Source organism: Cordyceps javanica, chromosome 6, assembly GCF_051103115.1.
Source record: "Cordyceps javanica chromosome 6, complete sequence".
NCBI classification, from domain to species: domain Eukaryota; kingdom Fungi; phylum Ascomycota; class Sordariomycetes; order Hypocreales; family Cordycipitaceae; genus Cordyceps; species Cordyceps javanica.
In genome coordinates, this window is record NC_139300.1 from 2,258,863 (window position 1) to 2,273,427 (window position 14,565).

At 56.6% G+C, this 14,565-nt stretch overlaps 5 protein-coding genes across 5 annotated transcripts; 3 read left to right on the plus strand and 2 right to left on the minus strand.

Moving 5' to 3' along the window:
• Positions 1–647: 647 nt before the first annotated feature.
• V2A60_009120 (uncharacterized protein) lies at positions 648–2,118 on the minus strand (the record flags this gene model as incomplete). The annotated part of the gene is made up of 2 exons (XM_083260388.1): positions 648–653; positions 715–2,118. 2 exons carry the CDS (start codon positions 2,116–2,118, stop codon positions 648–650), a joined length of 1,410 nt encoding a protein of 469 aa, XP_083116514.1.
• Positions 2,119–3,390: 1,272 nt separating this feature from the next.
• V2A60_009121 (adenylosuccinate synthetase) lies at positions 3,391–5,078 on the plus strand (the record flags this gene model as incomplete). The annotated part of the gene is made up of 5 exons (XM_083260389.1): positions 3,391–3,492; positions 3,599–4,293; positions 4,359–4,452; positions 4,601–4,912; positions 5,025–5,078. The coding sequence occupies 5 exons, from the start codon at positions 3,391–3,393 to the stop codon at positions 5,076–5,078; spliced, it is 1,257 nt and encodes a 418-aa protein (XP_083116515.1).
• Positions 5,079–5,656: 578 nt separating this feature from the next.
• V2A60_009122 (senescence-associated protein-domain-containing protein) lies at positions 5,657–7,277 on the plus strand (the record flags this gene model as incomplete). Its single annotated transcript, XM_083260390.1, has 3 exons — positions 5,657–5,674; positions 5,752–6,400; positions 6,469–7,277. 3 exons carry the CDS (start codon positions 5,657–5,659, stop codon positions 7,275–7,277), a joined length of 1,476 nt encoding a protein of 491 aa, XP_083116516.1.
• Positions 7,278–7,813: 536 nt separating this feature from the next.
• On the plus strand, positions 7,814–10,135 carry V2A60_009123 (Spc98 family-domain-containing protein; the record flags this gene model as incomplete). Its single annotated transcript, XM_083260391.1, has 1 exon — positions 7,814–10,135. The coding sequence occupies one exon, from the start codon at positions 7,814–7,816 to the stop codon at positions 10,133–10,135; it is 2,322 nt and encodes a 773-aa protein (XP_083116517.1).
• Positions 10,136–10,513: 378 nt separating this feature from the next.
• V2A60_009124 (SH3 domain-containing protein) lies at positions 10,514–14,143 on the minus strand (the record flags this gene model as incomplete). Its single annotated transcript, XM_083260392.1, has 2 exons — positions 10,514–12,183; positions 12,235–14,143. The coding sequence occupies 2 exons, from the start codon at positions 14,141–14,143 to the stop codon at positions 10,514–10,516; spliced, it is 3,579 nt and encodes a 1,192-aa protein (XP_083116518.1).
• Positions 14,144–14,565: the final 422 nt, after the last annotated feature.

The window sequence follows — 14,565 nt, forward strand, 5'->3', positions numbered from 1 at the left end:
GCGTTGGCTTTGTTTCGATTACTGAAAGAGTTTATTCTGCCAATTAGTTCGAGCAGATCGTTTCATACATATTGCTCGTCTGCCTTTCCAGAAGCTGGACTACGGAGGAGTGGTAAACTGAAGTCCCTCAGAACGCTGTATGTGGCCACTATTCTTCTCAACGCTGAAACACTTGCCAGTAACAATCACTCCAGCACACAACAGCGCGTATAGGTATGGAGCGGATGATATCATGCCCGTCCTAATTGTCGTGCGGGCGACGGAATTCTCACTACATAACATGGGCTGCTACACCCATGCGGACCCGCGACTGCGCCCTTTGTCAGACCTCAGACTCATCCAGCGTCCCGTTAGATCTCTAGACGACAAGTACTCGAGCGCCATTTTACTAGATGCATCGATGACTACTAGCTCACACTCCTGTTCCACCATTTTGCTATTTTTCCCCTTCGTAAATGTTCTACTCAAATTGTACACTTTCCCTCCATACTTGGCTATGCTGCTCATGCGATACTCTCTGGAGGGAACGCTTTTGGAGTCGTGCACTCGCCGCCCACTTCATATTATACAAATTTTTATTTCGTCTTTGGGTCAATTTGTATCGCCGGGCACTTTTCTGCTCCCCGGAACATAATTGACGCATATTCTCAAGGCTATAGCCAAGGGAATGAGAATGGCCCATGCAAGATAACCTCCTAATATTTGACTTCTTACCCCGACTGCGAAAACGACCGTCGAGACGCCAGGTACGAATGATCTTGCAATACTAGAACTCGTCATAGAAAGCCCATTCAAGGTAGCCATGACATGGCGGCTTGGGGATGCATCATTTATGGCCAGTTGCGCACTAGTGAAACCCATTGTCACACCGGGACCTATGATGGCGAGAATACCTCCGACAACCCACGCCCAGGCCATGGCGAGCGTAGTGCCATTGCGCAGTAGTATACTGAGTAGCACGATGCCACCGAAAAAGAACTGATAAGCGGTTGCACACATTTTCAGCAAGTCTTTCGTACCACAGCGGCGCTGCAGGATGGGGAAGGCGACGATGAGCCAAAAAGCCTGACTGGCTCCTTGGACAGCCATGAAGACTGAAATTTGTGACGATGAGAAGCCAGTACCGCCGATAGCAATGGGGGTGAATAAGAATACAGGGGTTAGGGCTGTGACTGCAAAGGCAATAAGCATGAAGTGGGTATAGACCCAAATGGTGATTGCGACTTTGGGAGCTGTGAGAAGCTCGCGCATAGAGAGAGCTTGATGAGCAGTATCTTTACTACTGTTTGTAGGATAGTCGGTTTCTTGACATGGTTTAAGAGTCTCCTCGAGAAAGAGAGCGCTGATGACGATACCAGCAATGCCCACGATTGTCAGAACAATGCCCACGAGAGCGTAAGGAAACGTTTCAAAAAAGGTGATTCCCTTGAATAATTTCGGATACAATTCGACAGGATCGGCAAACACACCGCCGACTAGCGGGCCGAGAGTGGTGCCGATATTGTTGGCAAATCCGAACCAACTATACGCAATAGCCTCGTTCTCGGGCGTGCAGTGTTCGAAAAGCATCGTCCGCATCACCAGTCTCGACCCGGAGAAGACGCCCGCCAAGCAGCGGAACAAGATCATTTGAGGGATCGTGGCAGCCATGGTGTACGCCATGGTCGAGACAATCATGCCCGTCAGCGTGACGAGCATCACGGGCTTGCGGCCAATCGAGTCGGCCACCCGGCCCCAGATGATCAAGACAAAGATCTGGACGACGGAGAACAGGGACTCGATGAGGCCGCTGTAGAAGCCAACGTCCGAGTCCGCCAGGCGGCCGTTGCGCTTCACCATCTGCGCGATGAACGGGAAGATGGCGAAGAATGCAATGGGCTCCATGGTGCGGGCAAAGCACAGCAGAAAGATTTGAAGCTTTGGCAGCGCTCTGATTGCCTCGGCGGTCTTGATTGGCGGGGGAACGCCATCTTCTAGTTGGGACGATGTGGCGTTGAGATTGGACCCAGATTCCTCGCTTCGTCCGCCGAGGAGCGGCGTCGCCTCTGTTGATTCAGGAAACGCGCGTCTCCCGCCATTGCCGTTTCCGGGGGCGAATTGCGATGTCGAGGAAAGCATTGCAGGCCTGGGAGATGGCGCCGGTGATGGACCGTTTTTCGAATTCACTGGTGGAGGATGTGAGCTTGCGATCCCAAATCAGTGTTTTTGTCTTGTTCGTACACCTCGATCGGCGGTTAAGCATGCGTGCAAAACAAGCTTTTGGTGTACTCATGCACCTCACTCCTTGTTGTATGCTGTAATCGGGGTTATTGCTTTCGAGAGGTCAACGCAACCAGACCCAATCTGCCAATTTCGCAATTATTCGAGGCGGTTTCTCTTGTTAGACACCAGGAAAGCCTAAGAGTAAGACATGGCAGGCGACATTGAGACATGAATAGCGTAGTTGCAACACTACCGAACAACAATTTGATACAAATGGCTCAACAAAAAAATGACATCCCGCACATTGCTCGAAAATAATGACTGAATTCATTAAATACTTGGGTAGGCAGTGCCTCCGTTGTCATTGAGCGGAAGCGTGACTACTGCAGCAGCTGAGATGGGAACTCAGCCGGTCAAAATGAAGCCATTCGCACTGAAAGTGGCCAATCGCAATCGCCCAAGCCTGTTGTTTCTTTTGAGGCACGTCTCGCAGCAGAAACGGCGCTCTAGCCCGTGAACATGACGCCATCTGCCGATTCAAGACGAATAATTTGGTTGCTCCTGGCCCGAGGTGAGACACGCTCAACCCCTACCTCGCAATACCCAGTTGGGCCTCACGGGCTGTGACTTGGGATATGAGGGCCATCTCTGCGAGGATTGGAATAAAATGACGGACGACCGACTTGCAGACGTTTGTGGCGTCGGTAGTTGTGGTTGTTTTGCACACCCCGGTGCTTTGCCCATGATGCCCGCATCCAATCATCGCATCGCTGCAGCGACGCGCAGCTATAAAAACGATGCTACTCGGCCCACCGAGCCAGGGCGCAGGAGAAAGTAGTACCAATCTGCAATTCGCAAGATGTCTTTTCAGCTTAGACTAATTCTTTCAGCTGATCCACGGAGCGTTAGCCTGAGACCATATCCAACGGCCCGCAGATGAGGTCGCCGAGACACAGATCGTCGCTCCAGACACCAATAAATAACTAGGAGTTGCTACAGCACACGACTCCAGCGCCACAGGGCCCGATGCAGCATGGATGCCCTAGAGATATTTCAAGATGTTTGCTCTTCTGGTCCTGAGGCATTCTGCTCAGCTTAAAAGGGTTCCCAGCTTAAAAGGGTTCCCAGCTGCTGGCGGGCTTCTCCTCTTCTCAACCAGTCTTTACAACAGCAATTCCTCTTGATACGATGACTACTACGATTATCATTGGAAGCCAATGGGGCGATGAGGGAAAGGGCAAGCTCACAGATATATTCTGCTCCAAAGCTGACGTTGTTGCTCGTGCGGCTGTAAGTTTATTCAATACTCTGACAAGGCTTCCGTTCTGTCAGAGTGCGTGGTCCAAACTTTTCGTTTGTATTCCTTGACAGACTTGTACTAACACTCATCGTCAAGGGCGGACACAACGCTGGTCATGTCGTGCAGGCTAATGGCATCTACCACAACTTTCGACTCCTTCCCTCTGGCCTCATGACACCTAAATGCCTTGCCCTCATCGGTACCGGCGTCGTTTTCCACATCCCCACCTTCCTCCAAGAGCTTGCCGACCTCGAACGAGAAGGAATTGCGGATGCGAGCGAGCGCGTCTTCGTATCGGACAGGTGTCACGTCAACTTTGATCTACACGCGGCCGTTGACGCCGCGCAAGAAGAAGAGCTGGGCGGCAAGGCCATTGGCTCCATGAAGCGCGGAATTGGTCCTTGCTATAGCACCAAGGCTATTCGAAGCGGCATCCGACTTGCGGAGATATTCGACAAGGAGCAGTTTGAGGAGAAACTGCGGCGACTCGCGGCTGGATACCAGAAGCGCTTCGGGAGCATTTTAAAGTATGACGTCGAGGATGAGATTCAACGCTTCGACGAGTATCGAGTGGCAATTCAGAAGCACGTTGTCGATGGTGTGCTGTTCATGGCCCAAGCCAATGAGAGAGGTGCCAACATTGTTGTCGAGGGCAGCCAGGCTATTCTCCTCGATATCGACTATGGCACATACCCCTATGTTACAAGCTCAAGCGCCGGCTTGGGCGGTGTCATTTCCGGCCTCGGACTCGGCATCAGAGACATCAAAGAGGTTATTGGAGTCGTCAAGGCGTAAGTAATATAACCAGCCTGTCAACGTTGTTCATTTCAAGAAAAGACAAACTGATTGCGTACAGCTATACGACCCGACTCGGTAACGGAGGCTTCCCAACGGAGGATACTGGCGAGGTTGGACAACACTTGCAGGAGTTGGGCGGCGAGTATGCTGCGGTAATTTGCCGGAAACTAAGGGTGAGCAACTATCCCAGCCGATGACCAGACAATATCCCTACTAGTATTGGGTGTTTGGTTTTTTTTCCTTTTTCTTCTTTTTCTTTTTGTTTCCTTGAAGTAGACTGGATGACTGACCTGGGCGCAGTGCGGATGGCTTGACCTGGTGGCCCTGCGATACTCCTGCATGGTCAATCACTACGACAGTCTCCAACTCAGCAAGCTCGATGTCCTCAGCACATTTGAGACGATCAAGGTCGGTATTGCCTATCGAGACAAGGAAACTGGAAAGGAATTGCCCTCGTTTCCAGCAGATCACTCGACCCTCGAGCGCGTCGAGGTTGTGTATGATGAGCTGTCCGGCTGGAACACCAGCATCGCCAAATTACGCGAGTGGTCCGATCTTCCTGCTGAAGCGCAGGATTACGTGAAATATATTGAACAGTTTGTTGGTGTCCCGGTACGTTGATTCTGTTTGGCAGGAGTGTTTGATATGACTTGCACTGCAGGCGTACACTTGCCACGCCTAGTTATACATGACGAGAATGAATGCTGACGACAGAAAACAATAGATTAAATGGATCGGAACAGGCGCGGAGCGAGAGGATATCATCACCCGGGCCTGAGCCGGTAATTCTTTGTCCATCTGCCTACTTACCTACCTAGGTACCGTACCTATCAGTAGCAATGTATGAGCCTCCGCAGGTCTAACTCGCAGCAAGGTGGTGGTGGCTAGAGACAAAATAGGTACCGACTTGTGCAGTGCTCTTACTGAAATTCCATGAAGCCATTTTTTCTCCAATTTTCTGTTGGGCTTCTGCCCCCTTTCATTTTTCATTTATATATTTTTCAAGCAGCCAGCAGCAAGACAGTTGTTACCCCTCCTCCATTTATTAAGCTCAGCCGCTCCCACACCTAAAAAGGCCCCCCCACCACCAATGACGTTGTCCGTTTCTGTGAATAAAAGAGGCCTCACATTGGCACTGGGGCCGCTCAGTTCCAGCGCTTGCTAGACCAATCCGATTCATTCATCGTTTCATCATTTTCAGACTTTTATTCGTCTGTTGTGATTCCTTGTTTTTTTTTTTTGGTTGTCGTATCTTCCTGTCATTCGACATAGATTCAGCGTGCCACACATTTTCAGTCTGCAACACACTGCCTTGCCCTGTCTGGTACAGCTCATCACCGTCGCGACTCTCCAGCCATGGCGCCTGGACACAATGTATGTGCTGCATGCAAGCGATGAAGCTCTGCTCCGTTTACACCAGTCGCTAATCATCACGACGATGTGCCTTTTAGGACCCGAAGCTTCTCTATGCTGTGAACGGCGTCAAAGCCTACCATATTGCGAATGGCGACGAGCAGTCCCTCACGCCCTCGGGCCCGCAAACGCTGTCTCTCCTCATGGTCCCTACCTCGTCTGGCTTCGCCGACCCTTCGGGCCTCGCGAGTGGCAAGGGCGAGGAGGACTTCTATCTGCATCTGCATCTCCCACCCGAGCTCGACCTCCCGATGCCCGCGACGACACAAATCTACCACCAACCACCAAGCAGCTACCTGATCCCCCGTTGGGACCTTGGCCCTGGCAGCGGCGCTTTCACGCGCCTCGAGTTCCCTGACGCCAGCAGTCGCCCTGGTGTCCAGGAGGACGTGGATACTTTCGAGACCATTCTGGCGCAGTGTACTGCTTTCTTGGAGCGCGCATCCCCTCCCAGACCTCCCAGATCCAAGGCCGCCGAGGCCAAGGCCAGAGAAGCAGCCGGTGAGGCTCCTCCACCTTACAACCCAGCGAGCTTCGAGGCTGGTGAGGGATACGTCCAGGGCAGCGCCAGCTCTCACGTTGGTGGCAGAATTGTACTGGTCGACGAGGAGGACGGCAGTGTCATTGGTGAGCTCAGTGAGGGCTTCAAAGTTGTCGAGGACAGTGGTGTTCGACCTGGTACCAAGGGTAGGCTTTCCGATTTCCCGTTCCCGCGCGAGTCGCAAATCGCAAATCACTTACAAACACGATCCTAGACCCCGTCGAAATCACTCTCCCCGAAGACGGTTCACACAACATCTCGGTCGAGCCGGTCGAGTATGACTACATCGAGGACTCTGTCCACCCCGCCTACAAAAAGTCGTCTCTTGTTAGCGGTGCCACCCGCGCATCACGACTCCTCATCACAACCTCCGACTATGTTGGCAAGATGCTGCAAAACCAGGCCGACAGTTTTACACACAAGACCGAGCCTGTAGCCAACCCAGTCACTTTTACACCTGCCACGCACGAGCGCATCCGCCGCATCAACCAGTTCTCCTCCAAGGCCGCTGGCCTGTCCTCCTCCACCGTCGGTTCCATCAGCAAGGTCACCCAGAACCTCGCCTCCAACATCCGCCGCAAGGATGGCAAGGCCCGCGGCTACGACAAGGACGGCAACATGGTCGAGAGCTACAAGCCCGGCATCCTCAACAAGAGCCTCATGGCCTTCAACACCATTGTCGATGGTGCCGAGCAGGCCGGGAAAACGCTTCTCAACAGCACGTCAAGCAGTGTCTCCACCGTTGTCGGGCATCGCTGGGGTCCCGATGCGGGTGAGGCCGCGCGAAACATTGGGGGCGGTTTCAAAAACGTCGGTCTTGTCTATATTGACGTCACTGGCGTCTCCAGACGCGCGATTCTCAAGAGCGTTGCCAAGGGCATGCTGGTCGGCCAGGTCAAGGATGGCGGCAAGGTTTATGTCGGCGGTGACGACAGTGCTTCGGTATCCGGTGCCAATGGTCCTGGAAAGGCGGCGGCGGCGGCGGCTCATGGCGATTCCAAGGGCAAGAAACCGTCTAGATAAGTTTCAAGGTCACTAAGGTCACATAAAGCGACAGCCAGTGACGTACGGTGCACATATATTTGTCACGATTAAAATTGCAAAGACTGATATGAGATATGATGCAAAATATGATTGTAAAATGTTTTTTGTTCTCAATTTGCAATGGGCTGCTGTATGCCACGTTCATAGAGCATCTCTGGAGAGCAATTCTGTATAGCATCACGTGTAGTCGCGGGGCAAACTTGGCAGAACGCGTCGCGCCTCTCAAACTATCCATCGAACAAACTCCACGCTGCCAGGCTACAGGTTCCGAAAAGCGGCGTAAAGAGTTCAATGAGATGATTGAATTTTGAAATCGCGCAATAAACACTGTTCATGCGCACCGAAAACTATCGCGCAGTTGCGCATCACCAGCAGCAGCATTGGCGTATATCTTAACCCTGCCCCGCCAAACGGCGTCTCGCTCGTCCGAGAGTTTGCCGCAACACTGTACTTGACACTCACCCACGCACTGCAACCATGGCTCCTGCTAATGTCTACGCTGCTCTAGAGTAACGATGCTTCACGAAATTCTCCTCTCCCTCTCCGGGCATCCCTCGCCGCTCCTCACGGCCGAGCTCTCCAACACAGACTCTTCCTCCTCCTCCGCCGCCGCCCTCTCGCCCTCAGAGCGGCAGCTGCTCGCCTCCGCCGCGCACCTGTCTGACCTGCATGTCAAGCTAATCAAACATGCGGCGCGCATCACCGCATCACACCCGTCGACAGTCTGCCGAGCCATCGCCACGGCGATCCAGTCAGTGCACCTGGCCGCGCTGCGGCGCAAGGTGCTCGAGGTCGAGGCGGGCATCCTGCGCCACGACCCGGACCTCGTCGGCGCCTACGGCATCGTGCCGCTGACGGCCGTCATGGGCGAGTTCCAGCAGTGGACGCGCCGTCTCGAGTGGCTCTGGGAGGTGGTGCAGTTCGTCGAGGCCAAGGACGCCGACGGGCGCCTGTGCTGGGGCGCCCGCGCCATCGACCGTCTGCGTGCGGAGCTGCAGAGTGGCTATCGCGACGTCGAGGAGGCGGCGCAGACGCTGGTCGCCGCGGCCGAGACGGCTTGGCTCCGGCAGGTCTCGGCGTGGATCTTTTACGGCCGGCTGCCGAGCGCGACCGGCGGCGAGGACTTTTTCATCCGCGCCGCCGAGAGCCCCGACGAGGACTATGTCAGCGTGCCGGGCCTGCTCCCAGCTTTTGTGACGCCGGCGACGGCGCGATCCATGCTGTTCATAGGCAGGTCGCTGAACCAGATCCGCGCGCGGAGCACGACGCTGTCGACGGCGAGCGGCTTCAACAACACGGCGTCGAAGCTGCAGGCCATTGCCGACCTCAAGTCACCGCTCAACTCGGCAAGTTTTACGGGCACCATACGCGACATTCGGCAGTCTTTGTCGCAGGATATCCTAGAGCAAATACTACCGCTATCCGAGGTCATGTCGACCATGCAGCTCCTCCGCGAATTCTTCCTGCTGGGTCGTGGCGAGTTTGCCATGGCAATCACGCAAGAGGCTGACGAACGCATCCGCGGCCGCTGGCGGAGAGCGGGTAACCTTGTGTCTGACAAGGAGGGCGGCGGCAGTATCCAAAACGTCACGGTCAGGAGCGGCGAGGTCTCCGCGGCCCTGGCTCGGGCCTGGGCGTCACTGTCCTCGTTTGAGCAGCGGCAGTCCGACGACAGCGATGCACTCCTTGACCGCGCGCGCGACCTGCTACGACTACAGCTCGTCAAGTCCAAGCCGGACATTGCCGCGCATGCGCGGCCCGGGCTGAGCGAGGCCGCCGTCGCGCTGCTCGCCGACGCGCCCTTCAACGCGCTGCTCTTCTCCGTGCCAGTCACGCTGGCCATGCAGCTGCCGCCAGCCGTCGACATGGTACTGTCCCCGTCGGACATGCAGCTCTACGGCTGCATCAACTCATACCTCGTCTCGCTGCGCCGCGCGCACATCCGCCTCACCGACCTGTGGAAGCTCACCTCGCTGCGCCGGCACTACCCCGGCCCGCGCGGGGCGACCGAGTACGCGCGGGAGCTGCGGCAGCGCTGGTCCGCCCGCTCGCAGGTCCTGCGCGGCACATGGACGACGGCCAGCGCCGCCATCTTCTTCCTCGGCGAGACCGAGGCCTACTTCCAGACCGAAGTCGTCGCGGGCCTGTGGCGTGGCTTCCGCGCCTGGCTCACCGGCGAGGCCCAGCAGCAAGACGCCCATGACGTTGTCGGCGCGGTCGCGCCAGCCGACGAGATGGACATTAGCGACGACGGCGCGGACGACGGCGAGGCCAAAGATGATGGCGCATTTCAGCGTGCTCGCGCGCCCGCAACCCGTCCGACCACGAGCTCCTCTTCCGCCGCCGCCGCCGCCGGCGCTCCTCGCAAAGACCGGCACGACCAGCAGACGCTCGCGAGCGGGCACGCCGTCTACCTCGACACGTTGGTACACCGACTCCTCCTGACGCAGGACGCGTACACGCGGCCCCTCTACGCGCTGCTCGTGCACATTGACCATTTGGTGACGCACATCCAGCGGCTGCACGGCATCTTCACGTCCGTCGACCTCGAGACCGACGCCGGCGTCGTCGACGCCTTTGCAGACCTCGCGGCCGAGGAAGCCCAGGTGCTACAGCGCCTGCGCGGCGTGGAGCGCAGCGTGCGCGACGCCATCGACGACGTCGTCGCCGCCCTAGAGCGCCTCAGCGTCGACGAGGCCTTCTTGCAGGTGTGGGAGGGCGAGGGCGCCGTCGCGGCGCAGATGGAGGAGGACCTGGCGCCGCCGGGCGAGGTCTACCGGCCGGCGCGCGTGGGCGGCCTGAACAGGCTGCTGGTGCAGTTGAAGTTTGGCGCGTAGAGGAGGGCAGGCAGGATACTAGCTGCGTGAAGAGCGGAAAAGGGAGAGAGAGAGAGAGAGAGATCCATGGTATAATAAAGCAGGACGTAAACAAGTCACCGTCGAGCAAAAAGGCTGGCTGCGATGCATAACGCTGCAATGATAATTATAACGACACAATAAAAAGGCCTAAAACACCATCAGATCCGCTACGGTGATGCTTCCAACGTCCAGAGTTAACTGGGATAATACACGACGGACTCCATAAGAAGGCGACTAGTTCAACACGCAAAGAAACTAAGTGGCATCAAGAGGGTAGATAAGTGAATTCCATTACAACAAAATTTGCAAACTTGGCGGCTTGTCCATGGTGCTCGTCTCTCCATCCATCCAGCCCCACTAAGGCTGGCTGTTCCATCCCACCCAGTTGCGCGCGACCACGCGCCACACTTTAACCTCCCCGCTGCGGAGATCGTCCAGCTTGTAGCTCTCCAACTTGACCTTCTTGTTCTCGCGTCCCTGTTCCCATGCGCGAAGCTTCTTCTTGGTGCCGTCCCACTCGGCCACAACAGCCACGTGGTCCGGTTTGCCCACCTCGGCGCTGTACTTGGCGTGCATGGCGCCGTGCTTGCCCTGAAACTTGCTGTTGCGGAACGACACAATGTCTCCGGGACGGATGACGTCGTGCTGCTGCGTGGAGGCATTGGCCATGTTTGAGTAAACTATGGCGCCGTACGCGCGGGTGCCTACAGGCCACAAAGCACCCTTCAGAGGACGGAGCAACTCGAGAACGAGACTCTGAGGCGAACCGTCGCCAACGACGCTGTCCTTCTTGGTAGCAGCAGCATCGACAATCTGGCGACCGAATCGGTCATGGAAATCTTCCATCTCGTCTTGGCGCAGTGTACGGGGAGGGCCTTCGTGCTTCTGGTCTAGCTCAACATCGGTAGGATCGTAGGGGTCAAATCGCACGGTAATGATCGTCTGCGAGTAATCTTGGTAGAGAATAAAAATCTCGCGCGTGATGACTGTCTTTGTCCCTTGATTATTTGTTGTTGATTCCTCCGATTCGAAAAAGATATCACGACGGCCTTGCAACACTGGAGGTAGTTGGTTGGCCTGCTTCCACCACCCACTTTGGATACCCAGATCAACATCGTTGGCGATGAATCCGGATTCCAAGGATTGTCTATGGAGGTCCACGGAGCGCCTATTACTGGTACTTGTACGTGTGCCTTCCATTGATTGCCGACCGCTAGGTCTCGCACCAGCGGGCGTTAGTGGTAAGCGTCGCTCAGCAGCTGGAGTTAATGCGGGAGAGGTGGCAGTGTCTGCAAAGTATGCTTCTTCTTCAATCTTGGGGGTTTTACTTGAACTTCCAACTATCGTAGGAGAGGTGTAGTTGTAGGGGTCATAATCATCTGAAGGTGCAGCTGTGGCCGGCGGCGGCGGCGGAGGAGCTGCCCGAGGGGCGTCAACAGATCGCCGCTTATTCTCTACTGGAGCAGCAACAGTAGGCACCGGTGGCGGAACAGCTCGGGGTGGTGAAGTTGGCGGGATAGGGGGAGGGCGATTTTGAGGGACGTCCGCTGTGGGCGACTGGAGTAAGCTGTCGTCAACACTTGAATCACGAGCATGGGCTTTCAATGCGTCTTTGTGGGGAACTGAGGACGCAATATCTGTATCGTAATCGCCCTCATATTCCGTACTTTCTTCGCCAGCCTCGTCTCCAGCAGGTATAGGCCTGGATGGTGGGACAGGCGGGATATCAGCAGTCGACTGGCGACTGAGGCCGCCTGGAGGCGGTGGCGGGGGCGGTCGGCTTGCAGCAGGCGGCAATGGCGCCGCCGCTCCCGGAACAGGAGGAGGAGGTCGACTGTTTCGCTTGTTTACGGACGCGGGCTCCTCAAGCCGCGGGGACAGGGGCGGCGATCGCACTGGGAGTCGTGGCGATTGAGCTAACGCTGTGTCAGGCAGATCCTTTCCGGCAGAGAGCTCATCATCCGATTCAGAGCCCTCCGTCGCAGACTTGATGGCAGGTACAGGGGTTGGGCCAGATGATCGTGGTGCTACAGTAAAGGTTAGTAGGATAACATGGTTTCGACGACAAATCTACTCACGCTCTGAGGGGACGGGGGGCGGCGCAGGACGGCCGCCGGGAACAGGGGGAGGAGCACGCGGCACGTCTGAGCGGGAAGCAGGACCTGGGGTAGCATTATCGTCATCACTCTCGTCTTGCTCGGCATCAGCGTCGTCTGTTTCGGGAATGGCCGGCGCACGGGTAGGCACAGGCGGGGGTGATGGCAGGCTAGCGGCCGGCTTATCATCATCGTCTTGTTCGGGTTCACGTTCCTGTGGTTTCTTTGGACCTCCGAAGCCAGGCAGTGCCATGGGAGTTGGAATGGGAGGCGCTGAGCGCTGTGCATCATCCGCGTGGCTCTCCGTCTCATCCTTGGTTGTCTTCTCTGGTTTGCTTCTCTTGGGAAGTCCGCCAACAGGAGGCATTGGAGCTCCAAACATGCCGTGGAATCCCATGCCGCCACTCATTTTTGCCATTCTCGCACGCAGCTCTTCTTTCCGTCGGACCTCGGGATCCACCTCATCTTCTTCTTCTTCCTCTTCCTCGGCTTCTTCCTCTTCGGCTGGCGGTTCCTCTGCAACCTTATGTCGGTCGTCTATAGCTGTAGTGGCGCGGCTTAGAGTTGGCGAAGCAGGAGTAGCCTCTGATGTACGACGCTTAGATGATTCCTCGTCTTCCTCGCGCTCTGAGGTATCATCTTGGCCTTCTGTAGTATCGCCAGCTCCAGACATGTCCGCCTCATTGCCATCATGTGGAGATTCAACAGCCGGGCCTCTAGAGGCCTTGCGTCTTGGCGGTGGCGGGGCTTGAGCTGGCGTCTGCTCCTCAAGAGAAGTACGGCCAATGGTCGTTTCAGTATCTCTTCTTTCGAGTGGTGCGAGGTCGGCATCCTCCGCGTCTTCTGTGGGCTCGCCGGCTGATACTTCGGGTTTCTTCTTGGCCGGTTTCTTTGGCTTTTCCTTCTTAGCGGCGGCATCTGCATGTCGTTGGGCCTGCTCCTGCTGCTGCTTGGCCAGCAAAGCGATGCGCTCCTTCAGACTGGTCGGCTTAGGCTGATCCTGTTCTTCCTCACCGACATCCTGTTTAGTTTCGGTCGCGAAGAGCCCAGCCTTCTCAGCCTGTTCTTGATTTTGGGCCTCCTGCTCTCTGATTTCGGGGTCTTCGGACCTTCGGTAAATCTTTTGAGTCACCTGCTCCCGTGGAATGGGAACATAGGCGTCGCGGCTGGGCGGTGGGGGGACGAATGGTTTCTTGATAAAATTTGAGCCACCAAGACCACTGGGCTTGAACGGCGCGACAGGAGCCGCAGCAGGCTTGTTAAAAGCGGCAATGCGGTCTTTGAACGAGCTGCTGCTCGGCTTCTCGGCAACGGGCGGGGGTCCGGAAGGCTTCGGTTTCGGGGCCGGGACTGCAGCTGCTGCCGGCGCCTCGCGCGGGGCGGGCTTCGTATGCTGCTCGATATTTGTGGCTGGAGCCTTTGGTGATACGGCCGCCACCGGCGCTGGAGCAGGCACCGGCACTGTTGGCGACCTTGGTTCAGGTAACTTTGCTTCGTCTACTTCTGGCTCAGGCTCGGGTTCGGGCTCGTCCCTAGGGGGTTGAGGAGGAGCTGCCGGGGAAGACGGTGAGACGACGGTTGCCGGCGCTGGCGCCGGCGCTGGCTTCTCGGGCTCGGGTTCTGGCTGCTGCTGCTGGGTTGGGACATCGTCGGCCTTTTTCGTTCGAGTCCGCGCAGGACGGGGAGGCGGCGTAGGCTCAAACTTTTCGACAAAGTTGCGAGGGAATATTCCTTCCTTCTTGACACCATCATCGTCAACGTATTCGCCACCGTACCACTCGGCATCCTCTTCGTCATTGACGGTTATGACCTGGCCGATGGGGAAGTTGAGATCGTCCTCATGAGGCGAGGAGTACTCGAACAGAGCCTTGACTCGGAACGGAGCGGCCATGGCGATTGTGAATGTCTCACAAGACACAGCGGCCTGTCCTCCGGCTGCACGATGGGCAGTTTAGTTGAGACGTTTGTTGGCGCGTCCTAGGGGTTGAGTCGAGAGAGAGGTGGGGCAAGACTGCCAAACGATCAGGCAAATTGGAGGCGCCCGCGGGAGAATAGGAGGAGGTTCGGAGCGGCGAGGATTCTGCAGCGGGAGGAGATGGAGTGTGAGCAGCGAGCAGCTTTGTGCAGGTCCGGTGATGGGGTCAGAGAGACGCAGGCTGCAGGCGATGGCCAAGGTGAGGAGGCTCAGCCAGTTGCGGGAGCTTGTTGTGGATGTGGAGGCGCCGACGTCAGCGAAGGAAGGCGGTGATGCCTCAGCCACTGAAGCTCCAGGCGGGGCCAAGGCGGGAGCCCCACGGCGTCGAGGGTGCGCAG